This window comes from Neofelis nebulosa, chromosome 3, assembly GCF_028018385.1.
Source record: "Neofelis nebulosa isolate mNeoNeb1 chromosome 3, mNeoNeb1.pri, whole genome shotgun sequence".
Taxonomy (NCBI): Eukaryota; Metazoa; Chordata; class Mammalia; order Carnivora; family Felidae; genus Neofelis; species Neofelis nebulosa.
In genome coordinates this window covers 106,218,910-106,246,262 of record NC_080784.1, presented here as the reverse complement: position 1 = coordinate 106,246,262, position 27,353 = coordinate 106,218,910, and the positions used below count along the sequence as shown (strand labels likewise).

At 34.4% G+C, this 27,353-nt stretch overlaps 1 protein-coding gene across 1 annotated transcript in view; it reads left to right on the top strand.

The window, feature by feature from the left end:
- Window positions 1–26,117, top strand: part of MYOZ2 (myozenin 2) — a 41,577-nt gene extending 15,460 nt beyond the window's left edge. Inside the window, exons 3-6 of the mRNA XM_058721509.1 lie at window positions 1,104–1,273; window positions 6,712–6,841; window positions 12,050–12,233; window positions 25,681–26,117. Coding sequence (XP_058577492.1) covers window positions 1,104–1,273; window positions 6,712–6,841; window positions 12,050–12,233; window positions 25,681–25,915 — 719 coding nt within the window. The 3' untranslated portion in view covers window positions 25,916–26,117. The remainder of the gene's footprint in view (window positions 1–1,103; window positions 1,274–6,711; window positions 6,842–12,049; window positions 12,234–25,680) is intronic.
- The last annotated feature ends 1,236 nt before the right edge of the window (window positions 26,118–27,353 follow it).

Genomic DNA, 27,353 nt, shown 5'->3' with positions numbered 1-27,353 from the left:
GCATGACACAGAAATATATTCTTGATTAAAGGAGAAAGTAGAGAGAAAAGTTTGATCTCTTTTGAGTTTTAAAAAAATCCAGTACTAGAAATAAAAAATAACAGGCATTTACTGGACATCTCCCATATTTAAGGCATGGAAGACACAAAGATTAAAACAAAACAAAACAAAAATTGCAAACTATTAAATCAGTAAAATGGAATCAAGTAATTGTGATTCAGTGTGATGGGAATACAGAAAATTTCCAGTATGAATCTAAAGCACAAATAAATGTAGGTATAACCTGATCATGTGGTATCTAAATAAATGGGCCGCATTTCTAAGTGTATATGTATCACTAGATTCCCAAACAAGTGTTCTACATATTTATTTGACATATTTTCCCATTGATGCTGTTAGACTTTTTTTTCTCATGATAATAAATAGTTGAGGTGAATAAACAAAAGAAGCATGAATAATTATGAATACAGATTTTAGTGAAGGAATTCACATAAATAGCACTTAAGCTGGGCTGGGAAGGATTCTTCACTCAATACTCACCACCTGCCTACTTTATACTAGGCTCCTTGGTGGTGGCTGCAGAATGAATGGTATTTTGACAGTGATGGGGAAATGGATGGCATGAGTGGAAGGGTAGGCCTTCTAGTGATAGGGATAATTCAAACCAACACATAAAAATGTGGAGTGCCAAATAAAACTCATTAAAACAACTATAAGCAGTGCTGTTTGAAAACTCATTAAATTTGGAAACACTAAATAATAACAGTGTTATTAGCTAACTTTCAGTCATTCTTTCTATGTGCCAGTTACCATTGCTAAGTGATTTATATGAAGCATTTTATTTAATCCTATCAACCCTATTCAGTGGGTATTATTACCATTAGCCCTCCTTTACAGATGAGGAGACCAAGGCTTAGAAAAATAAGTAACATATCCATAATCATACAGTTAGAAAATAAGGTAGCCAGGATTCAACCTAAAGCAATTTGAATAAAGAGTCTTTATTTAAGCCACTACATAGCAGGCAATAAATTATGGAATTTAGCAAAGCACTTACAAATGCTTACCTTGGGGTTTTCATACACATGAATGTTGTTTTACAGATGTAGATGGCATGCACCTGGGCAAAAAAGTCAGCATCCCCAGAGACATCATGTTGGAAGAATTATCCCACCTCAGTAACCGTGGTGCCAGACTATTTAAGATGCGACAAAGAAGATCTGATAAATACACATTTGAAAATTTCCAGTATGAATCTAAAGCACAAATAAATGTAGGTATAACCTGATCATGTGGTATCTAAATAAATGGGCCGCATTTCTAAGTGTATATGTATCACTAGATTCCCAAACAAGTGTTCTACATATTTATTTGACATATTTTCCCATTGATGCTGTTAGACTTTTTTTTCTCATGATAATAAATAGTTGAGGTGAATAAACAAAAGAAGCATTGTATATGTTATGAGTATCTTTTTAGTTCAGTAGGGACACTGCAAACCTGTAAATTTGGCACTGAAAAGCTGGTCTGCTCACTAAGAGGAGGGAGAGGGAGAGGGAGTGGAGGTTGGTGTAACTAAAAGTTTCCATGGTCTTATCACTGCTAGTTAAATGCTTGGGATGGAAACACTTCCAAAGCACACAGCACTCCACAAAGTAAGTATAAGCATTTTATTGGCTGAATACATCCTGGCACTGAAATGCGCCTGAGGACTACAGACACAGTTGAGCTCCTCTCACTCAAAGCATTTATTCCACATTGTGTAGGGAAGTCTGATTCCTATTAACAACAAACCAAGGTAGACAAAACTCTTCAGGCAAAAGTTTCCCTCAGCTTAAAGTTAATAAACAAATGAACAAACTAATGACTTAAATTATGTTTTATGTATTATATTAATATTACATTATTCATATATTTATATTATGTGTATATATATATACATATTTATTATATTATATATATTTTAAATGTCCTTATGAACACAATATATTCTATGGGGAGATTATAGAGGAAGAAGTTCATAGTAGGAAAACAACTAGCTTTGGGAAAATGGCTTTAAAAATAAAATACCAGTCATGAAGAATCAAAAAGGAATAAAGCATTGGTTCTAAATTTGAAGAAGTAGTGGAGACTACAATAAATACGTTTTATTTTCTAAAGGTTTCTTCCTGTAACTATGGGAAGTCTGTAAGTTTACCTGTGCATTTCAACCCAAACATTTGCCAGCTGCCCCCACTAATAAGTTGTTTTGAATGGACATCTCACATCTTTACAACAAATAGACTGGTTTCACTGAGATCTTTTATTATAATTACTAAAATACATTACAGAACTAACATCCACACCCACAAACACTAAAATTTTATTCATTCCTGAAATTTCTATTTCCCTGGTTAACAATAAATGTGAGGGGACTTCTTAAATAAAATAATTTCTTTTTCACATTAATGAGCATCATTTAACATCCATGGATTAAGTCTAGTTATAACTATGAATTTGTTTAGACATCAAATCTTACTGAACTATAATGTTTACATTTGTGAGGGATGATTTTTCACTTGAAGTCATGGATAAATATAATGTTATGTTACCCTATAATTATGTCCAGTATCTACATCCAAAAATGTGGCTAATACAGTGTGAGCCTAAAATAATCCCTATCACACCTGATGATGTTTAATTATATAATCATATTCTTCCATTAATGACAACAGAGGAGCAGCTTTAAAGAGTAGTATAAAATGAGGTGGTTAAGGAAATTCTTTGAAAAGTCATCTACAAGTCTAGGCACCTGAATAAATGAATAAATCCAGTTTTCATAACGTATACTTACATCTCTAAGTCCATGCCTTAACTACAATTCTGGAGGAAGGCACGATGAGTTTTTAAATGTCTTTATGAACACAATATATTCTTTCATCACTAGTATCTCAAATTACTGACAACAGCCTGTAGCCAAATGTTTTGATTATACATAAAAGGTAAGAATATGCCTTGATAGTTTTTCAGTATTCCTAAAAGGTTGAACATTAAATAAATAAAATAGTCTATAACAAGCATATTGAAATAAACAATCAAATGCCAATAAGTAACTTAGAGCAATAAACAATAATAACGTATGCAATGAACTAGTATGTCATTGAGTTACATAACCCACTCCAAAGTCTGTTGAAATCTACTCTTTCTTTTTTCTAAATGAGGAAAGTAATGTTCAAGGAAGTATATTAATTTGTCTTAAGCAACACTATAATAAATAAGATTGAAATCCAGCTCTCAGAATTTTAGAATTCTTGGCACTGAAACTTATCATGGTGTAATTAAAGGAAACTGGGCTAGAAACCAGAAGACCAGGGTTCCGTCCTGGCTGTCCCACAAGCTGTGCAATTTGGAGTCCACTTAAAAGTTTTTTTAGCTTTCCTGGACCTCTTTTCTCATTTAGAAAATAAGAGAATGGACTAAAATGTTCTCTAAAGTGCATTCTTTAATGATCTGTATTTAATTCTAAAAATGACCTGCATAATAAATCATTGAGGAGGAGAGAGTGAGCCACATTATATAATGATATATTTGCTTAATCAAGGCACTAAATTGCAACTTGGAGCAAGCCTTGTTCATATGATGGGAATTTAAAAACAATATTAGGCTCAGGTCTATTTCCATTCATTTATTTATACTTTGACAAATATTTAACGAATGTCTACTGTGTTCTAGATACTATGCTGGGAACTCATAGATAAATAAATACAGCCTTTGTGTAGTGAAGAAGAAACAAAGTAACATTGAAAGAAAACAGCTATTACTTATAATCTACTTCTTGAATCATCTTTATATGATTTATATCACATTTTCCTAATTTATTAACTACATTTTCTGGAATGAGCTTTTACTTTTACTGGTTCCCTCAAGCAATAAATATTGTCAAAATAATTGTTTAACTCTATATAAATGTCTTATTTTATTATAATCTTTAGGACATCATTAGATGAAAATATAAGCCAACTCCCTGGTAATTTAATGCCATTTGTCCAAATTCTAAGTACCATTTTAAAAATGAAAAAGCGAACGGCAGCTTTGAGCTTACTCTACTGCTAAGAAACCGTCAGGATTAAGCCACACAAACCTTATGACATAAATAACAGCAGAAAATGTGCTGTCTTGAAAAGAAATGAAAATACACTCCTTGCTACAAAGCCAATTTTGAAACCCTAGTTCATGAATTGATAAAATTCTTACACCAGTAGGCAAAAACTGAAATGGATGAAGAAAACAAGCATTTAAGGAAAAATAAAATAGAAGAATGATTCATGATAATTAAAATTAACTTCTATAAATCATTATAAAATGATATTGAGGAAAACAATCTCCATTTTATGGTGAAGACTACATATGGTTTTGGTAATTATGGACTTTTTTAAATCCTTAGAAATCTTAAATAATACTGGGGAAAGGGGAAGTGTACAATAAAAAATAATTCTGAAATAAGACCAAACTAAATATACTGAGATTCCTAACATATATTTATTTTGTGCAAAAAATAACCTCTATGTATTTGGCAAAAATTATAGAAACATGTTTTTTTTTAATACCTTTTATTTCTACTGATATTTCAACAGAAATCATGTAATAGACATTATCCATGTGTTTATAACTTCTATGTTTATGACCCGTAAGATGCTGCTCTAGTTTTACTTTGTTTAGGGTCAACTTAACTGAAATAAAAAGAAACAGATTTTCATTTATCTTTTCAACTTCTCCTGAAGGGAATCACACAGGATGGAACTCTGTAATTTAAGGCTTATATCATAACTAAAGTAAGTTGCTACTCAACTATTATTAGGCTTTCTTTGTATATTTAACGATGACAGTAGAGGTACTGGATGTCGCCTGATAATTAATGACTAGCTAGACACAGTTGATTTTCCTGTTCAATAATCCCCAGGAAGAAGTCTTCAAAGAACATCAGTATTATGATTCTTAAATTACTGTAGGTAGAATGGTTTGCAAGTTTAGGTGAAATGTATCTCATGGACAAATTTCAGGTACTTAGAAAAAGAATTCTAAATTCGTGATGTTCCTATATTTATCTCAGTTGGCTTTTTATTTATAATTAAAGTTTTGAGAGGTGATGTAGGTTCAGAAGTGAGAAAAGATACCAGTCTAGTCTAGACTTAAATGTCTAACACTTAAGATAATTGCTACATTCAAAAAGCTAAATACTGATATTTCTGAGTATAACATTATTCTAGTCTTTAGAAATTGTTCCTTTTTGCCTATGGAATAAAATGCCAACTCTTCTGCTCAGTAATCAAGACACTGTGCTCACCTAATAAACATTATCTCTCATGTCTTTGCTCCTTTCCACAAGCCAGCTTCCCATTGCCAATATGTGCCCTATTCATTTCCACAGCAGCTTTATCCACGGTGTTGCAGAGAGTAAGTTGAATGTAAAAGGCACCTGGAGAGTGGCTGTGGGCAGGGAAAGCCTGAAAACGAAGATAAAATTTATTTAAGTACTAAAGTGTAAAATTATTTTTCACCAGATCATCTTAGAAATACATGTAAAAGTGAAAAAGCATTTAAAAAGGTTTTCTGCTTCTGTCACATAAAGTCAAAATTGGCTTTTATTTGCTATGCTCTTCACTAAATTTTTCTTTCTAAAGTTAAAAAAAATGACTAGGTACTTCTTAGATTGGCTTCTTCTTAAAACACACATATTTCTCATATCAAATTACAGCAACGCTTTATTATAGAGATAATGCCTAGCCTTGCTTCTGAAGACATCACCTATTACAATGTCTTTTTCTCTGTTAAAATGCAAATTAACTGTTTTTAAAGGTGCTATATTAGTGCCATAGAATAAATCCTAAATTATAATAGTAAAACAAATTCACCTAAAACTTAAAAGATGAACATCTTTTTTAAGCATTTTACTTCCTAGAAATCCCAGATTCTTCCTTTTATAAATCTATGCAGCTCCAAGTATATTTTTTATACACAACTAGAGTTCAAATTTTAGATTAAATTTTTAAACAAGACAAATTAAAGAATATAATTAAATCTCAGTATAAACAAAATAGTAATGTAACTGTGACTAAGCCAAATCTTTGCCCGGGATGCTCTATAGTATTAGATTTGTAAAGACCTAAAAATGAAATAGATTCACCTTATAGGGACTTTGTGAATAGTACATTAAATAAGTGATACCAAGCCTTAGACACAGTGTCTGGCACATAGTGAGGCTCAATTAATTATTCAAAAAAATTATTTTAATGTTTATTTATTTTTGAGAGAGAGAGAGAGACAGAGGGCGAGCAGGGTAGGAGCAGAGAGAGGGAGACAGAGAATCTGAAGCAGGCTCCAGGTTCTAAATTGTTAGCACAGAGCCCGAGGCCAGGCTCAAACCCACGAATTCAGAGATCATGACCCAAGTGGAAGTCAGATGCTTAACCGACTGAGCCACCCAGGCACCCCTCAATTAATTATTATTAACTGAAGTGTTGTCATAAAACAGATCCTAGGTTAGTATCAGTCAAATTTCTCATTCAATAACTTAACCAACTACATATAAATTATTGAAGCCCCAAGAAACAAGAAAGTGGCACTGTGTTTAAGTTTTAAATATACAAATGGAGTCTTGCACATACGGTATCTCCTATTAGTGTGTCCAACATTTTTGAGTTTTCAGCAGAGTTTACTTTTGATCAAATACAGCACAACATTGCCATGCAGAACGGAAAACTGGATGGAAGCAACTTGGAAGGTGGCTCACAACAAGCCCCATTTACTCCTCCCAACACCCCGGATCCACGAAGTCCCCCAAATCCAGAAAACATTGCACCAGGTAACTGTCCCCTTACAGACAATAAATAAAATAAATAGAATAAAATTGGTGTGTACTTAAATATATGACTCAGGTCATTTGGACCCCTTAATGAATGGTATCTAAATGACATGGCTTTGGTTATCATACGTCTATTTTGTGGTTAAGTTCAATATGAACATAAAGATTTAGTTCTAAGAAGTCATATAAAACATTTCCTATGTTCTTTCAAAAGTTTCATTGTATTTGTTGGCAATCATCTGTTATATTAAAAATTGAATCACTTGTAATGATATTGACATTCTATTTGTATAGGACTATAATTTATCAAGGGCTATGATATATATTGTCTTCTTTAATTTCAAAATAACTCTGACACATTTATTACAATCCTCATTGTACAAATTAAGAAACTGAGGTTATGAATGGCTATAAGCTCATATTGACTGATCAAGAATTAAATCCAGATTTACAGATGCCTCCTGTAAGGTGACCTTGTGGAGATTGCTTTTATTATTCTCTGCTTTCTTAGAGGACTTTAAATGCAATTCTTTAAGATTGCATATTTGTTTAATATCTTAAAAGAGAACCAAATCCTTATCCAGTCAGTGTATGTTATTTAGAAATTCTGTTAGATTTTGAAATACTAAATCTATCACAAAAATTATCTATTTAGACAACATCTTTTCAAAATAATTGATGGCAAGTACCTTCAACTATTTCCTCAAGAGAATGTATAGATTTTTTAAAGGTTCAAATACTTTTATCTTGAAATTAGCAATACTTATGTCATATTTTTATAAACAGTAAATTTAGGAAAAGTAATTCTAGAATTCTCCTCAAACAACAGCAATAGTTTTTGAAAATATGTAAGTAAAACAACTGTATCATATTTAATCTTACTTAAAAGTAAATTGAATGCCAGTCATTGATGACCTTAGATTTACTGACACTCTTATTGAACACCACAATGAGAAAAAGTATTGATATATACAATAAAATAACACTGAAGGAGACCAAATACACAATTAGAATGCATAGAATTCTGAAGTAAAGCATCGTGATAAAGTTCTTAGTTTTCCAGTAGCCTTTTTCATGGTAGGAAAGCAGGTAACAGATTTACATATACAGCATTAAGCACACAGGAGAAAAACAAGCTTTAGAATTGGACAGACCTGGGTTCAGCCTCCTTGCTCCTTCCATCCCCGCCTATTTTAAAATTGTGCTGGGAAATAAAGTAAATCTCTTTGAATCTCAGTTCCCTCAATCTGTAAAATAAGGAGAAGAAATCTCACTGCACAGGGCTGTGAGAATTAAGTTTGATAAGTATAGTCCCAAACATATAATAAAGTATGGTAGTCCTCCTTTTCCACAAGAATATGCCCGAGACTCCAGTGGGTGCCTGAAACTGTGGACAGTAGTGAATTCTATGTATACAATGGTTTTTTCTATACATACATACTTACTATAAAGTTGAATTTATAAATTAGGCACAGTCAGAGATTAACAACAACAATAATAAAGTAGAACAATTATAACAATATACTATAGTGAAACATATGTGAATGTGGTCTCCGTCTCTCTTTCAAAATATCTTATTATTCTGTACTCTCCTGTCTTCTTGTGATGATGTGAGATAATAAAATGTCTGCATGGGGAGGTGTAGTGAGGTGAGTGAAGCAGGCCTTGTGTTAGGCTACTATTGACTTTCTGACCACGTATCAGAAGGAGGAGCACCCGCTTGGGGACAGGACCATGATAACTGCCTTTAGCTGACACCGCAGAAAGTGAAACAAAGGATAAGTGGGGTACCATTGTACTTAGCTAAAGTTAATCCTTTCCTTATCAACTTTATATCCTTAAAACATAATAGAATACATACATATTATTTTAGCTCCAACCACTATGTGGCAACTACTTGCCTTCTAATGTTTGGAGTGTTTTTTTGTTTATTTTTTTAAATAGCAAAGAGAAGACATATAGAAAGGCTTATTATGTTGGTTCAATCCAGTACTCTCAGCACGAAGTTAGAACTTTTATTATGTGGTCATCTTTATAAACTATGTAATTACAAAGGGAATAAAAAAAAAATTCATCTCTACCCTCAAGGAATTCATGCATAGGGAGACAGGAAACAGTTCACATTATATTTGTGGTCTCACTTTGCCTTTGCATATATAATTCAATATCATATGTGCATTTTATTTATTTCAAAATAAATGAAATATATATATGAATATATAAATATAAATAAATATAAAGAGAAAGTTTAAAAGTATAAACTCATAGAGCTCTTTAAATCTATATATCCAATTATTAAATATTAGGAAATGTCTATGTAACACAGACTAAGAAAAGGAGGATTTTGGAGGTTATCAGATAGTTTGTCCTGAAGCAAGAGTAATGGATCCTTCCTCCTTGGTTGATAATTGAGGAAGCAAACTTCAGTTTATCCTAATTTAGCAAAAAGATTTATTGGTTAACATGCCATGTATCTAAAATCTAACTTTTCTCAAACATGAATCAATAAGAGTATTACAGTGCCATAATACTGCAGGAATTAAGTTCCTTTGAACTGAAATGTTATCTTAAAGACATTATTTTAAAATCAAACAAGAAATTTTATTATGTAGCATTGCTGAAATGTAATGTATCTGAGAGCTTAAACATATGCACATTCTTTCCTATAAATCAGCACATCAGAAAAGAGTTATTAGTTAATTCTATTTATAAAAAGAAATTGGGAAACTTGGAATATTAAAAAAATGTGAAATGATTAGACCCCTTGTCATCCTTCAATGTAATAAAGGTTATAAAACCTTTAAAATTATTACAAACATGATGTAGAAACTTCAAAAGTATCCTGAGCAAAGTTGGTTAGGAATAAAATACACTAGAATGTACACTAGAATTATAGTTATGTGATCATTATGTTTATTGGTGGAAAAATACTGAGACAAAATACACATAGATAAAATAACTGTATTGGGGTAGTGGGATTTCAAGGAATTTTTAAAAATATAAAATTCTAAAATTTCCAGTTTCTAGATGGCTGACATTTGATCACTTTTAGGAAAGGAAGAGGACATTAAAATGTAATAGTTATGATAATGGAGTTATGTTTACAATACAAATGCAAAATGCCAGGAAAGTAACTCTCCTTTTCAGAGGGAGACAGGAAAGGCTAGATAGAAGAGGTAACTTCAAGCTAAGGCTTAAAATAGGAATTTGCAGGTGGCAAGAATTAGAAAAACATTCCAGGCACAGGGAACTAATGGAACAAGTAGGGAATCATACGGGGACACAACAAGCTTCAGGTAGAGTGGACCCAAGTTCTGGAGCATTAAAGGGACAAGAGAATGGCAGGACATTACCCTGGATGGGGCTAGGGCCCCATCCAGGGTAATGTCCTGAGTAATTTAGACTTTTGTCATGGGGAGCCATCTTAGCACCCTGAGAAAGGGAAGTCAGTGACAGGATCAGGTTTTCCAGTTAGAAAGGTCAGTCAGGCAGCAGTGTGGGACATGGGGGAAGGGTTGGGATCTAAAGGATTAGTATGAAGGCTATTGTGAAAGCCCAGGCAAGAGATGGTCAAGGCTAAAACCAAGGCAGTGGTAACAAAAATGAAGAAGATAGAGGGAATTTTCTAGAGCAAGGTTTCCCAATGTTCTTTTTGCAAATCCCTTCCCTAAAACTTGTAAGCCATACTTGAGACTTACCGAAATCAAATCTCTGGAGGGAAGAGCCCACTATCCACATTTTAAATATGTGCCCAAAGTTATTCAGCAACAAAGTTTAAGAGCCACTATTTTAAAAGTCCTTAAAAAGCACAGATGGTAATACTTAGTGATTTGTTGTGGGAATGAGGGAAAGTTTAGCATAATGCTTCTGTCTTGGGCATCTGAGGGTAGTGATAGCATTAAGGTAACCAGTATAGAAGAAGAAGCTAAATATATTAGAAACAGGCACATATAGGTCTAGACAGGTTATAAAGGATGGCAGGGGAATATTTGTTTGGACAAATGTAATGGGTGGTTCAACAGAAAGTCTTGGGGATTTAAAAATGTGCAATCATCAATATGTAGGCTACAAAGCCATGAATATAAATGGAATTTTTTTAGGCAGCATGTATAATATAAGAAAAGAGCTTTGAGTAACTAAGTGGCAAGCAGAAAAAAAGATTATTGGAAGGGATTATCATGAGATACTGGAGGCAATCAGAAGAAAATTAATAGTGCAAACAAATAACTGCAAGATTTGTTGGAGGAGATAAACTCTTTAGTGTAAAGAAAGGATAGGTGTGATTTGACAGAAGAAAATAGAAAACATTTTAGAGAAGAGAATCAGAGAAACTTAAAAAAGTAAGAGTGACCAAATGGTAAAGGGTTTTGACAGTGGAAAAGAGAATTATGCAAACGACACAATGAGGTAGTATGGTAGTGTAGATGGAGAGTACACAGCTGCCTTTGAATAACTTGAAGAATGTCACTTGATGCATGTGAACATGATTTAAAGTTTATGCCAGAAATTCGTGTGATTTTTAAAGGGCACTTACAAAAAATTTCCAGCTCCCGCGAGAAGTTGAGGAAGTGAGACCGGAAGCAGAAAAGTTACGTAAGAAATCTTGAGGAACAAAGTAATCATAGGATGGACTCCTCAGGGAATAAGATCGGGGTTTGACTAAGATGGTGAAAACAAATTACTTCACCATTCTGAACCTTAAACGGTTTGCAGATCACTCAGCGATTTAAGATAGACAAGACCTAAGTATTACCTCTAATGAATCAGCTCCCAGAGGAGGGAGGTTTTTTCTTCATGGCTATTTCCCCAGCACTTGAACCACAGTAGGCACTCAATATGTATAATTTTAACTTAATTCATTCACTGTGGTAACTAAAGCCTACTATAAATTAATGTAAGGGAAACAACTTTTTAAAATTAAATGAATAGTTTCATTGAACAAATACATACTAAAGATAATCAAGAAAGAAATAACTATGATTTGGTATAATTAAATGTTGACAAAAGTGGTTTCTTCTGAAAATTCCACAAATTTAAAGGGGTTAAAAATGTCTTACAGTTTCAGACTGTTGTCTGAGAGATCATAAAAAGGACGCATTCTTCGTAAATTCACCCCCGCTTGAAAAATTAAACATGGTAAAATGTTAGGTGGAGTTCTGTAATCCTAGGCACTCTGTGTTTATTTATTCTTGCTATATTTTTCCAAAGGATATTCTGGACCACTGAAGGAAATTCCTCCTGAAAAGTTCAACACCACGGCTGTCCCTAAGTACTATCAGTCTCCCTGGGAACAAGCCATTAGCGGTGATCCGGAGCTTTTAGAGGCTTTATACCCTAAATTTTTCAAGCCTGAAGGAAAGGCAGAACTGCCTGATTACAGGAGCTTTAACAGGTAATCCAATTATCCTGGGTGACGCTGTTGGCGTGTAACACCAAGGCTTTTATATCATGGTATGGAGAACTGAATTTTCTGGTAGAAAAAGAAAATTTCTTTTAAGAAGAGACTCAAAATGGCAATATAGGGTAACTCCTAAGCCTAGGCAAGGACTCATTTTTGCAATATTATTAATATGGCAAATCTTGGTTTTTTAGTATAAAAATGAAGGCAGTGATTCAGAAACTATCACTGTTACAACATCAAGATTATTTCCCACATTATAGAATGTTTTTAAAAAAATTTTTATTAACATAATTTTATTAAAAAGTTTTTCCAAAAACTAATAATTTCTCATTCAAAGGTTGATATTAGTGTTTATGTGTTGTTTCAAATGACAATGCTATTCAAGAATTTCAGAAATTACATATAGCACAATGCGAATTACTGTGTAACTCTAGGTCCCAACTTACATTTTTTAAACCAGATTAAAGGTAACTTAAGGATTTGTGGTTCAAGACTCCAGCACATGGATAAACCAAAATTTATGCTACCAAAATTATTGCCAAATAATATCTGCATGATAGTATTCACAATGGATATTTATTTCTCCCTGCTATCCAATTTTAATAATTCCCATGGCTATTTTAAACATATTTTTAATGGTATTATAATCCATTCTTTGATCATTTGATTTTTGTCTAAAAATTTTTTTTAATGTTTATTTATTTTTGAGAGAGACAGATACAGAGTGTGATGGGGGAGGGGCAGAGAGAGAGGGAGACACAGAATCTGAAGCAGGCTCCAGGCTCTGAGCTGTCAGCACAGAGCCACACGCTGGGCTTGAACTCACAAACCGTGAGATCATGACCCGAGCGGAAGTCGGACACTTAATCGACTGAGCGTGCCCCTGATTTTCATTTTAGAGTAAAGTATCTCCAGTATGCTGTTTTGGACCCACAGAAAAGCAGAACCAATTAATAGACTGCTTAATGACGATTCATTTGAAAATTAATAAATTAAGGAGTAACTTTTTTATTTACAAAAGAATACCACAAAGCCTGCATTTAGTGACCTTCCTCAGTACTTATAAATTATACTTAGTTTTCACACACTACTATAATAGTGGTGTTAATATTATGCCTATTATTAGTAATAGAGCTACTAGGATTACACCTAACATTAGCATTATTACTACTATTACTATTATTACCATTAATACTTATTAGCATTGTTAGTAATACTAATAGTATTATATATGTTACTAATAGTAGTTAGTATATTTCTGTTGCATAAATGAGGTATACCATAGAATTTAAGGAGGGATTGAGATGTATCAAGGAAAGGAGATTGGAGGCCCTTTCTAATCAATGATACAACTTTTTTCCAAAATGGGAGGGTAGAAAATTATAAAAAGTAAAACACTAAGGGAAAATGGAAAATAATGAAATAATTGAGGCTTGTTTTTGAGATTAGTGCTTTAGAGATGCTGTGTGACTTCTGGTGTATTTTGTGGCTTTACCACCCCATGCCTGCTGAACAGTTTGTTTTCCAGTTTTACAAACACACTGGTACATTTGGGCTGGCTATAAACAGATGCTTACTGATTGTATAAATACCAAGTGAATGCTATTTCAGCGAACACAATACCATCCAATTAGGAACTGTAGTTTCCTGTGTTAAATCAAGGCTTTTGTAAATGTAACATTGTGTGTGTGCGTGTGTGTGTATGACAGAGAAAGAGAGAGAGAGAGAAAGAGAACCTCTTAATATTTCTCCTTTACTTGAGACAATTTTATTTTGTTATATATACATCAATATAGAAATAAAAACTTTACAGCTTAATGTTAATATTACTGTATTCTTAGATTCTTTTATGAGCATAATTTGATATAAGTAAATGTGCATCTACATCATTTTAATGTGTACAAATGTCATTTCATACACATATGCCAATATTTATTTAGTCACTTTCACTGATTTTATGAGATAGCAAATAAGTAATGATAATTTTTTTTTAATTTTAGCATGGTTGATACACAGTGTTATTGAATTCCACATGTACAACATAGTGATTCAACAACTCTATACATTATTCTATGCTCACCACAAGTATAGCTACCATCTGTCACCATGCAATGCTATTATAATACCATTGACTATATTCCCTATGCTGTGCTTTTATTCACATGGCATTCATTACATAAACTGGAAGCCTGTATCTCCCACTCTCCTTCACCCATTTTGCGCATGCTCCCAACCTCCCTCCTCTCTGGCAACCATCAGTTTGCTCTCTGTATTTATATGTCTGATTCTGCTTTTTGTTTGTTTGTTTATTCATTTGTTTTGTTTTTTTAGATTCCAGATATAAGTGAATTTTCTCTGATTTATTTAACTTAGCACGATACCCTTTAGGCACATTCATGTTGTTGCAAATGACAAGATCTCATCCTTTTTATGACCAAGTAGTATTCCTTTGTGTATATTTTATTCCACATCTTCTTTATTCATTCATCTATTGAGGGACACTTGGGCTGCTTCTATATCTTGGCTGTTGTAAATAATGCTGCAATATTCTTAGATTCTTTATTACTGTCAAATAATAGAGGAAACAAAATAGGATGATACGTAGGCAATCCCTAACGGGTAGCTTTAAGATTCATTTTGTCCTTAAAGTATATGTAACTTGCTACACAAGTTTAAGGCCTTGTCTATTTCACACATTGCTTTAAAAGCCTACTTAAGAAACAAACAACATAATCATGATCTTTGTCTTAAATGTTTGCTAAATAAATGAGTATAAAAAGTTACATAGGTGGGAAGTGGAAATCTATTTCCAGCTATGGAAGACTAGTTTATATTAGAACAACTTCATAAAAATAAGTAGAAAAGCTAGTTATTATAAAGTGATTAAAAAGCTACCAAGAGGGGAGCCTGGGTGGCTCAGTCCGTTGGGCGTCTGACTTCGGCTCAGGTCACCATCTCACAGTTCATGGGTTTGAGCCCCACATCGGACTCTGTGTGACAGCTCAGAGCCTGGAGCCTGCTTTGGATTCTGTGTCTCCTTCTCTCTCTGTCCCTCCCCTGCTCGCGCTCTGCCTCTCTCTCTCAAAAATAAATAAACATTAAAACAAACAAAAAAAAGCGCTACCAACGAAGTAAGGACTTGAAGGCCAAAATCCTAGATATGAGGGACATTTAGAGATATAAACCCAACATTTGGTACCACTTTTCCTCTTAAGGCATTTGCTGATTTATTGGCAACAACTAAGAAGAAGCAGAAATAGTGAGCAAACCTTTATCAATCTTGAATCTGGGAAGGCCAAAAACAGTAATATAGGGTCTGCTAAGGGGAGAGGCCTAGCAGATATAAGATATATATCCTATCCTAGATTGGATAAAAATCAATTCCTTTATGTCAAACTGCCTGCCATGGACAAAAGTAAATCATCTCTGGAGGGAAGAGAACACCATTCCAAGACTCAAATTATTTCTACAATTTTTGTACACATGCTTATCAGTCAATTAAAATTACTATGAGACATAGTATGAGACAAGCATACTATGAGACAAGACCAAATGACTAAAAATAAAGAGAAAAATAATAAACAAAAGAAACAGACACACAAAAGATCCAATTATTGGAATGTTGGATACTCTAAAATAATTGTGAATATGTTCAAGAAAATAGGTAACAAGACAAAGAATATCAGCAGACTGGAAATGTTTTTAAAAAGAGAATCAAATGGAAATTCTACAAAAGTGAAAATATACAGACATAACTTGGAGATATTGTGGGTTCAGTTCTAGAGCACTGTTAATAAAGCAAATTATCACAATAAAGCGAGTCAAATGAATTTTTTGTTTTCCCAGTGCATATAAAACTATATTTACACTATACAATGAAATATTAAGCATGCAATAGCATTATGTGTAAAACAACATGTACTACCTTAATTAAAATATACTTTATTGATAAAAAATGCTAACCATCATCTGAGGTTTCAGCAAGTCGTAATCACTGATCACAGATCACCACAAGTTTAATAATTATGAAAAGTTCAAAATATTGTGAGAATTACCAAAATGTGACACAGAAATATGAAATGAACAAATGCTGTTGGAAAAATACACTTTCTTGACACAGCGTTGTCACAAACCTCTAATTTGTAAAAATTCAATATTTGCAAAGCTCAGTAAAATGAAGCAAAATAAAATGAAGTATTCATATAATAACTGAAATGAGGAAGTCAAAGGACTGGGGTGCCTGAGTGGCTTAGTCAGTTAAGCGCCCAACTCTTGATTTCAGCGCAGGTCATGATATCAGAGTCATGAGATTGAGCCCTGAATCAGGCTCTGTGCTGAGCTCATAGTTTAAGATTGTCTCTTTCTCTCTCTCTCTCTCTCTCTCTCTCTCTCTCTCTCTCTTCCTCTCTCTGCCCCATATAAAAGTTAGAGGAAATACAAAGAACAAACATGTTAAAAATACCAAGGGAATATAATCAGTAAAATTCAGACTGTGGGAAACTCTATGGGACAAATAATCCAGTATTTTCAATAAATAAATGCAAGGAACAGATTAACGAAAAATCCCATATGTAAAAATGATTTAAAAGACATTTTAAAAAGACAGGCAAAACTAAACCATGAGTATTTAGAGATACAGATGTGGGTTATTAACATATAAAGAAAGGGTTTTTTTTATATTTTATAAACTTATATTACCATAAAGTCAAAACATTTACTACTACTAGCATCAGGAGAGGATTGGGATTGAGCAGGCACATGTGGGCTTCTGCAGAAACTTTTCACATGTGTAGTAGTTACAAGGTTATTTGCTTTATAATAAGCTATTGTACATTTTAATCAGTTTTCTATATTTGCATTATATTTAATGATAAATTTTTTTAAAGATTAAACAAATAGCCTTCATGGCAGATGAAACACAGCTGAAGAGTGGATTCATAAACTGATACAGAAAATGATCAAAAGGACTCAAAATGCAGTAAAATAGCAGAAGATGCACTTGGGACAGTAATAAAAAATGCCAATAGAGTCTTATGAGGGAATAAGAGAGAAAATAAGCCAGAACAATATCTGAGGAGTTAATAGCTAAGAAGTTTTCAAAATTGGGAAGCCTGGCTAGCTCAGTTGGTAGAGCATGCAGCTCTTAATCTCAAAATTGTGAGTTCAAGCCTCATATTGGGTGTAGAGATTACTTAAATATAGAAAACATTGGGGGTGCCTGGGTGGTTCAGTTGTTTGAGTGTCTGACTTTAGCTCATGATCTCATGGCTCCTGGGTTCAAGCTCCACATCAGGCTTTGCACAGATAGTACAGATAGGGTAAAAATAAGGCAACTGGAATTATAAGAGACAATGGAATAACACTTTAAAAATGAAAAAAAAAAATAACTGCCAGCCTATAATTCTATTTCCAGTGAACATATTCTTTAAAGGTAAAAGTTAAAATGAAAAACACACTTACATACACATTTTCAGACAGAGAAGTTGTTTTTTGACACTTTTCAGACAATGAAATTATAATAATAATAAACAAAAGGTGTAAGAATAAGAAAGGAAAAATAAAACTATCCTTATTCACAAATGGCAGGATTATGTCCATAGGAAATTCAAAAGCAGATTAGTAATCAGAATTAGTAAATAAATTTAGTACAACCACAGAGTACAAGGTCAACATAAAAATTATATTTTTATACTACTATCAAATAATTAGAAAATAAATAATATTCACTAAATTTTGCCTTATGATCTGTATACTTTTTTTTAGTGTATCTTACACTTCAACTAAATTTTAAAAATCACATAGGCAAAATAATCTCAATAGATATCTATTATAAATTAGATGTGATAAAAGCCATTCATCAAATTAGTCTAGAACACATTCCAGCCATGTAATAGAGAGGTTAAAATAATTTCCAGGTACGAATTGGGTTAATACCTTTTCTGTTATAGGTTATTTACCAAGACTTTATTTTAACAAAACTCAAGATTATGAGAAAAAAAAAACATTTATTTAAAAATAAAATGTAATAAGATATATCATTTCCCTTCTATTTCTTAACTAAATGTTATTATAAGACTTCTAATATATCTTTTCTTTCACTTTTGCAAAAATAAAATAGAGCAACAGGAAGGAAGGGAAATAAGCAGTCTCCAAATATTCCCTAATTCCTTTGCAAAGAGTAAAATAATATTATTTGGTAACACCATATTATTATACATAATTGTTAGATATTGTGTGTGTATGTGTGTGTGTGTGTGTTTGAGAGAGAGAGAGAGAGAGAGAGAAGGGAAGGGCCAGATGAAGGGAGAGGCTTAGCACAGAGCCCAATGTGGGGCTCGATCCCTGGATATTGTTAATAAAGCATATAAGGTTAAGACACAGTCTAACATCATTCAGCAGTGATAATGAACTGGGTAAGAATTGGCTCCAAAGTCTAATCATATATTCAAAATGGCCCATGGTTTAAAACAACTTTGTATTCTTGTACTCATTTTTAGTTTATTTAAATATTATGCTTTATTCAAGTAATACTATGTTAAGCCTTCTTAACATGTGAAGAAAAGTAAACTAGGAACAAGGAGCTTTCCAGCTCTTCTTAAAAAAGCTGTATGACTTTGAGTATGTCACTTAAACCCTCCTTATATTAGTTTCCTCATCTGTATATATCTATGATTATAGAAGTGGCTTTAAATGTATTACATGCATGTGTATTCAGTAGAATATTTATTTTAATTTCTATACAACCATTTTACATAATTCTTTACCTTATAGAATAATCAGTAATTACTATGGGCATATTATATGTCAAGCACTATTAGTCTTAACAAATGCAACCCTATTACTGATCGATCAAAATAATCAAGAAAGCATCTATTAACTGTGAATCTGAGTGAAACATGCTTATTATTCACTGCACAGATGACAAAGTGTAAAAATCATTTTTAAGTCAGATCTATGTTTGAAGAATTTATGTTACAAGAATTATAGAGGTGCGCAGTCATCTTTTAATAGAATATTCCAAATCTTTAAGTGGAAATTTTTGCTTCACTACCTTTGACTAAAACTTGACACTATTTACAGATATCTTAAAAATCTTACAAATGATCTCTCACATTGACTCTTCAACATCTCTGTTGATAGACTTTTTTTACTTTGTATGCTGAGGGCAATAAACATTCAAACAAACAGGATACAGTCTCTCTGGTGCCAAAGAAAAGAAAACGCAGCTTTTCAAACAACAATCTTTCACTGGATCACTGGTAGGAGGTAGGAGATGGGTGGTGGACCAGAATGGAATGTTTTCATTTATAACAGAAGAAAATGACCTACAAATTGGGAAGGAAAAACAAAACTGAACTGAATAAAAAGGTAAAAAGTGATGCATTAAATGTCAAACTCAAATGTTAGATTTCAGTGGCAGAAGAACATTTATTCTTTGATTTAGAAAAATAAATAAATGAGCAAAATTCATTCTGAAATTAAGATTTGAAATTAAGATTTTTTTTTAAGTTTATTCATTTTTGAGAAAGAGAGAGACAGAGTGTGAGCAGGGGAGGGGCAGAGAGAGAGAGGGAGACACAGAATGTGAAGCAGGCTCCATGCTCTGAGTTGTCAGCACAGAGCTTGACATGGGGCTTGAACCCATGAACTGCAAGATCATGACGTGAGCCGAAGTCAGAGGCTTAATCGACTGAGCCACCCAGGTGCCCCTGAAATTAAGGTTTTTTAAGAATTGGCCAAATTCAGCCTAATTCTGGAAATGTTCAACTCCAGCCTCTTGCATCCAATGGATAAACATATATTTTTTTTAAACAAACAAGCAAAACAACTTAGTGATGGGAAATATGCAACATATACAAAAGAAGAGAGGATGGTATAATGAACCTCTATGTAACAGCCATTCTGCTTAAACAGTCAACTCATGGCTAATCATTTTTTTTTTCCTGAGATATAATTGACACATAACATTGCATTAGTTTTAGGTGTACTACATAATGACTTGATATGTGTATATACTGTGAAATGATTACCCATTAAGTTTTGTGAGCAGGTGCTTATTCTTAAACTCCCAGGAATAGATGTGAAGCCTGTGCAGTCACCTGGGGTGCCCACACTTTGAAGGGCTCTGCTTGGGTTTCAGTACTTTGCTGTCTTTGCCTTGAAATTCTTAACAATTTTTTTTAATAAGAATCTCTAAGGTTTTATTTTGCATTGGACCATACAAATTAATGTAGCTGGTCCTTACCCTAGGCTTCTTAAGAAGTGGTTACTGACCAACCAGGCAGACTAAGGTGCTTTTACCCTAAGCTTCTCTGCATGGATACTCTTCCCTTGGAGCAACTGTCATATTCAATGATGTGTTGTTTCTTCCCCGTGTTTCACTTTTTACTTGTCTGTAAGACCTATGGCAATCTTTCCATCCTTGAACTCCTAGCACAGATAGGGTGTTTAGACATAATAAACCATCCGTAATTTGTTGCATGAATAAATGAATGAATCTCAAATGAACAAACTATTGCTATATAATAGCCAGCTTCTAAAATGATAAAATATTGTCTTGGACATCTTGGACATCCAAGAATAAGAAGTTTAAATCAAATCTGAGTCATAAAGACCCTTCAGTTCAGTAAATCAAATGACAAAATGTGGGATATTGAATCAGCTAGTTGCATCGTGAATGTGACAGCAACCTGGTTTTATATCACTTAAACAAAGCCCAGGTAGGTTGACATTCCTAAACACACATCTCTACTTAGAAAGTGATCTCAGAAGGCCCAATATTCCTTAAGAATTTTCTTGTCAAGGTGTGGTATAGGATAGTGACTAGAAAAGCAGGCCTCCCATGAGTCTGGCTGCCTGGGTATAAATCCTAGTTCTATAACTTAATAGGTAGGTGACTTTGAGCAAGTCATTTAGCTTAGCTGTGTCTCAGGCTTATTTATTAAATAGGGATAGAAGTAGAACCAATTTATAAGGTTGTGAGGATTTATGAAAAAATCATGTAAAGTCTTTGTACCCAAAGTATGATGCACAGACCAGTATCAATGGCATTACCTGGGAACTGGTTAGAGATGTGGAATCTCAGGATATACACTAGACTGACTGGATTAGTGGATGCACTGTAACAAGATCCCAATGTGACTCCCCTACCAAGAGAGTTTGAGAAGCACTTTAAAAAGTGTCTGGTATATAGTACTCAATCAATAAATATTAGCTTTCATCATCAGTATGCCTTCTGAAGTTCAATAATCATAAAGGACCTGAATGATAATCTAAGTTCTTCAAGTTCTTTCTAAACCGATCTCTCTTATACCTCCAGGGTAACAGTTTTACTCTGGACATGAAAGTCTATACTGATATGATTGCTGAGTACTAACTTAGGCTGAGGTTACTGAACCAATCAGTGACCTGTTGTTATCCATATCTTCCACAGCAATTTGGGGAAAATATCATAAGGTGAGTCATCTTGAATATAGATGCAATAGAAAATAAAACATGCTGCTCTTCAGAGGAGAAAATTACTGGAAGACAAAATTATGGGAAACAAGACAGAGATTCTATACAATGTGACACCATGTACTATCTGTTCAGCCATTGTTGAGGTCATCTATTCATTTTTTTTTTAATATATGAAATTTATTGTCAAATTGGTTTCCATACAACACCCGGTGCTCATCCCAAAAGGTGCCTTCCTCAATATCCATCACCCACCCTCCCCTCCCTCCCACCCCACATCAACCCTCAGTTTGTTCTCAGTTTTTATTTTTTTTTTTTAATTTTTTTTTTCAACATTTTCTATTTATTTTTGGGACAGAGAGAGACAGAGCATGAATGGGGGAGGGGCAAAGAGAGAGGGAGACACAGAATCGGAAACAGGCTCCAGGCTCCGAGCCATCAGCCCAGAGCCTGACGCGGGGCTCGAACTCACGGACCGCGAGATCGTGACCTGGCTGAAGTCGGACGCTTAACCGACTGCGCCACCCAGGCGCCCCTGTTCTCAGTTTTTAACAGTCTCTTATGCTTTGGCTCTCTCCCACTCTAACCTCTTTATTTTTTTCCTTCCCCTCCCCCATGGGTTTCTGTTAAGTTTCTCAGGATCCACATAAGAGTGAAAACATATGGTATCTGTCTTTCTCTGTATGGGTTATTTCACTCAGCATAACACTCTCCAGTTCCATCCACGTTGCTACAAAGGGTCATATTTCATTCTTTCTCATTGCCACGTATTACTCCATTGTGTATATAAACCACAATTTCTTTATCCATTCATCAGTTGATGGACATTTAGGCTCTTTCCATAATTTGGCTATTGTTGAGAGTGCTGCTATAAACATTGGGGTACAAGTGCCCCTATGCATCAGTAATCCTGTATCCCTTGGGTAAATTCTTAGCAGTGCTATTGCTGGGTCATAGGGTAGGTCTATTCTTAATTTTTTGAGGAACCTCCACACTGTTTTCAAGAGTGGCTGCACCAATTTGCATTCCCACCAACAATGCAAGAGGGTTCCCGTTTCTCCACATCCTCTCCAGCATCTATAGTCTCCTGATTTGTTCATTTTGGCCACTCTGACTGGCGTGAGGTGATATCTGAGTGTGATCTATTCATTTTGTAGACATTCCCCTCACTGAAGATTTTAGTGTCTGGCTCCCTGTCTTCCTCCCCAGTACTATTCCTGTCTTACTTCTTTGTGGCTTCAGGATCCATGTACGAGCCACTGAACTCTCCGCCCTTTCAAGACTTTGTTTCATTTTAAGGATAGCTTTCTCAATCCCACCTCAGTCACTCTTGGTTTTTCTTAAAGTTTGTCATCACCAATACCTGTGTCTCTTTCAAAATCTCAATTTCAAGCATTCCACTCTCTATCACATTGTAATTTTACCTTTCATTTCTTCATCTTTCCTTCAATAATACTTTAGCCCCACATGTTAAAGCCGTCCCATCTCTCAAAGTCCATCAATCACTTTCTCCTTACCTAACTAGAGTCCATGGCCCCTCACTATTGCCACACAGAAATTAAGATATTCAAGAAAGATCACAGAGTGACTGAGCTACAAAGAAAATCAGATCTCTTCCAGGCTTTAAAATAATTTCCACATTATTGGAGAATCTGTATAGTCTTGCCATTTGCACTGTCCAGATGTGTATGGGGATCTTCTAGGTACAATGCATTACACAAGTATATTGTAATGAGTTACAAAGATACATGAGAGAGAATTCCAGTCCTCCTGGAGTACAGTTTGGCAAAAAATAAAGCAGATATATCAATGGATATAATGGAAGATAGGAAATGGGGTGAGATGGGAGGTAAAGATAGAGTCCATGAAAACTTAGAGGGGAAAGAACTACTTTTGGCTGTGGGAGATCAGAGAAAGCTTCCAGAAGAAAGCTACGTATGTTACTTAAATAACATACTAAAGAACTAGATAATTTGGAAGTGCAGATTAGAACTTATGTTATAGGGGTGCCTGGGTGGCTCAGTCAGTTAAGCATCTGACTTCGGGTCAGGTCATGATCTCACGGTTCGTGAGTTTGAGCTCCACGTCAGGCTCTGTGCTGACAGCTCAGAGCCTGGAGCCTGCTTCACATTCTGTGTCTTCCTCTCTCTCTGCCCCTCCCCCTCTTGCACTCTTTCTTTCTCTCTCTCTCTCAAAGATAAATAAATGTTAAAAAAGATTTAAAAAAAAAAAAAGAACTTACAGTTATAACCTAATGGAGATTTAGAAATGTAGCAAGAAGTGTAAGAGTATACCAACAAAGAAAAGGAGTATGAGTAAAGGTAGGAGAGAATAAGGTGAAGAGCAAGCCGTGCATTCAGTTTGGCTGGAACAAAGGGTGCATGAAAGAGAAGAGGGCAAACCAGCATGATTCACCTTTCACTAGGATGTCAACATTGTTTTCCAACCACACACCCAACTGTTCCTCTCTGTATTCCACCAGCCAGTTGTTAAAACTCTAAACATAAAACCAATTCTTGGTTTCTTTATTTCCCCCACAATTTTTATCCATTTTATCAAAAAATCCTGTTGACTCTGCTCAACACATCCTGAAACCACCTGCTTCTTTACATCTTCATGGAAAACACTTGAAATCCAAGCCACCATCATGTCTCACTTGAATTGTCACAATGTCTTCTCTCCTTTCACTCTTGTCCTCCTATAATCTATTTGCAGAGAAAGAGCAGCCAGAGTAAACTTTACAAAAATGTAATCAGGTTACACTACTCCTTGTTTAACATTTTACGGTGTTTCCCTTCACACTGACAATGAAATTCATATTCCTTACTTGGACAAAGTCCTGTACAATAAACCCCTCTGTCCTCTCTTCTCTCTACCAACACCTTACCTACTGGTCTACCAATGTAGGCTTTCTTTCTTTTCCCGAACATTATTTCTGCCTTAGATTCTTTGCATTAACTACTCCTTCTTCCTGAAATGCTGATGTGCTTCAGCTGTACTGCAAATGGCTAACTTCTCATCCTCAGATGACAGTTTAAATGTCACCTCTTCAGAGAAGTCTTCCCTGACTATCTAGTCATTCATTTATGCTCTATTATATCATACTACTTTAATTTTCTGCATAGCTCTCATTAGTCTTGAATGTTTTGTCTATATGTTTATTTTTTTATTGTCTGTCTCCTTTGTTAGAATATAAGGGCTCAAACATTGACTACATTGTTCACTGCTATACCCCTAACACTGAAAATGTTAGGGCTGGCACTAAATGAATAAATAAATTAGTGGCTAAATCAAACACAGCTAGAATTTTATGTGGGACCTTGAATGCCAAGATAAGAAGTTGGTCTTTATTCAAAATAAAAACAGAATATTGAGAGTTTTGAGGTAGAGCTAGAAAGATACAAAAGACATACTATTTGTCTTCAAAGAGTTTATAATTCACAAATTATACCAAACCATATTATTAAAACCCAAACTCAAACCAAATCACATTATGAAAAAAAAAAGCTGACAATACAAAGTACCATATCGTAAGCACCAAATAACTGACATAAAGCAATGGATGCTACAGGAATTTGGCTAAAGAAGGGTGTGTGGGCTAGAATAATTGGAGGGGAGTTGGAACTTAAAGGCCACAAGATGGACACAGGTGGAGAGAAGGCAAGGAAGAAATATCTTAAGCAGGGGAAACACTGGTAGCAAAGGCACAAAGGCAAGAAATGTTTTCAGGGAGTTCAGGGTGTAAGGAAAAGATAATTTAGTCATCAACTAAAAGTACATACAAAGGAATTTACACCAATTTATTATCTTAAAAGCATAGTCCTTAAAAAAAATGCTTGCCCCAGAGGTCAAAACCTGAAAATCATACAAAGAATATAACATAACGACATGCCCATAAAATCATGAATTAAATTGTTTTCTATTTATTGGCAAGTGAATTCGAAAATTAATTAACATATCCTTTTCTTTTCACTTCCTACAGAGTTGCTACCCCATTTGGAGGTTTTGAAAAAGCATCAAAGATGGTTAAATTCAAGGTTCCAGATTTTGAGCTACTACTCCTAACAGATCCCAGGTTTATGGGTTTTGCCAATCCTCTTTCTGGCAGACGGTCCTTTAATAGGACTCCTAAGGGATGGATATCTGAGAATATTCCTATAGTGATAACAACTGAACCTACAGAGGATACCACTGTACCAGAAACAGAAGACCTATGAAAAGAAAGTTGTATGTGCCACAAAAACTTCGAACCATAAATGTTGCTGTTTTATTATTCTACCTACTGGCAAAGCCACTTACACTCTTCATTAGTAGCAATAATTTAATAGCAATTTAGCAATTTTCCTTTTATGACATTTAAATTCGATCTCATCTCAAACACTAATAAACAACTTGAAATCTTGTTTTAAAAACTTTCAACTCACTTGTCTTTATTCATAATGTTGTTTTCACTCGGTCTAAATAATCCGGCCTTTTCATTGAGAAAGTCCAGAAGAGTAACTGACAACAAAAGGTTTCATCTCTTTTTCCTTTAATATTTGCTATTCCTGAACAAATTTTCAAAATGATGTAGAATCAAAGTGCAGTGCAAGATATTTAGACTCATTTGGAGTTTTATTTAATGGATGAAAGCTATGGAAGACAATGCACAAACATTTTTTATGGAGGAAAGGGTTGGGTTCTTCCTTTCTGGTGACCAGGATAAAATAGCACATCTGGATGAAGTCTTTTCATTAGTCATTCTTAAAATTTCTAAACTATCTTGTAATTTTTGACTGGCTTTGAATCACCAGGTTACCTATATAACCTATATATATACACCTATATATACCTATATATATATGCATATATGCCTATATATATATATATACATACACATACATACAAAGGAAGAAAATATAATTAGAATTAGTGACTTTTTTTCCTTGAATCTTTAAATTCTACTCAGTCCTTAAGTACTAGGGAGTATATGCTATAAAACACAAATGAAAACAAGAAATGGATAAGCACAAAAGTATCTGAAAGCAATGTAGTAACGTATCAATCTTGATATATGTGAACATATTGGTATGAATGGCTCAAACTAATATATAGATGTGTCTTAAATATTTTAGAGGGAGGGGTGCCTGGGTGGCTCAGTTGGTTAAGCATCCGACTTCAGCTCAGGTCATGATCTTGTGATTCATGAATTTGAGCCCTGCGTTGGGCTCTGTGCTGACAGCTCAGAGCCTGGAGCCTGCTTCAGATTCTGTGTCTCCCTTTCTCTCTGCCCCTTTGCTGCTCGCGCTCTGTCTCTCGCTCTCTCTCTCTCTCTCTCTCACACACACACACACACACACACAAATAAACATTGAAAAAAATAAATAAACATCAAAATTTTTTTTTAAAAAATGATAGAGGAAGTGTATAAGACTGAGCTAGTAAGAAATAAAAATCAGGGGCACCTAGGTGGCTCAGTTGGTTGAGCGTCTGACTTCAGCTCGGGTCATGATCTCACAGTCTGTAGGTTCAAGCGCTGCGTTGGTCTCTGTGCTGACAGCTCAGAGCCTGGAGCCTGCTTCGGATTCTGTGTCTCCCTCTCTCTCTGCCTCTCCCCTGATCATGCTCTGTCTCTCTCTGTCTCAAAAATAGATAAAAACATTAAAAAATTAAAAA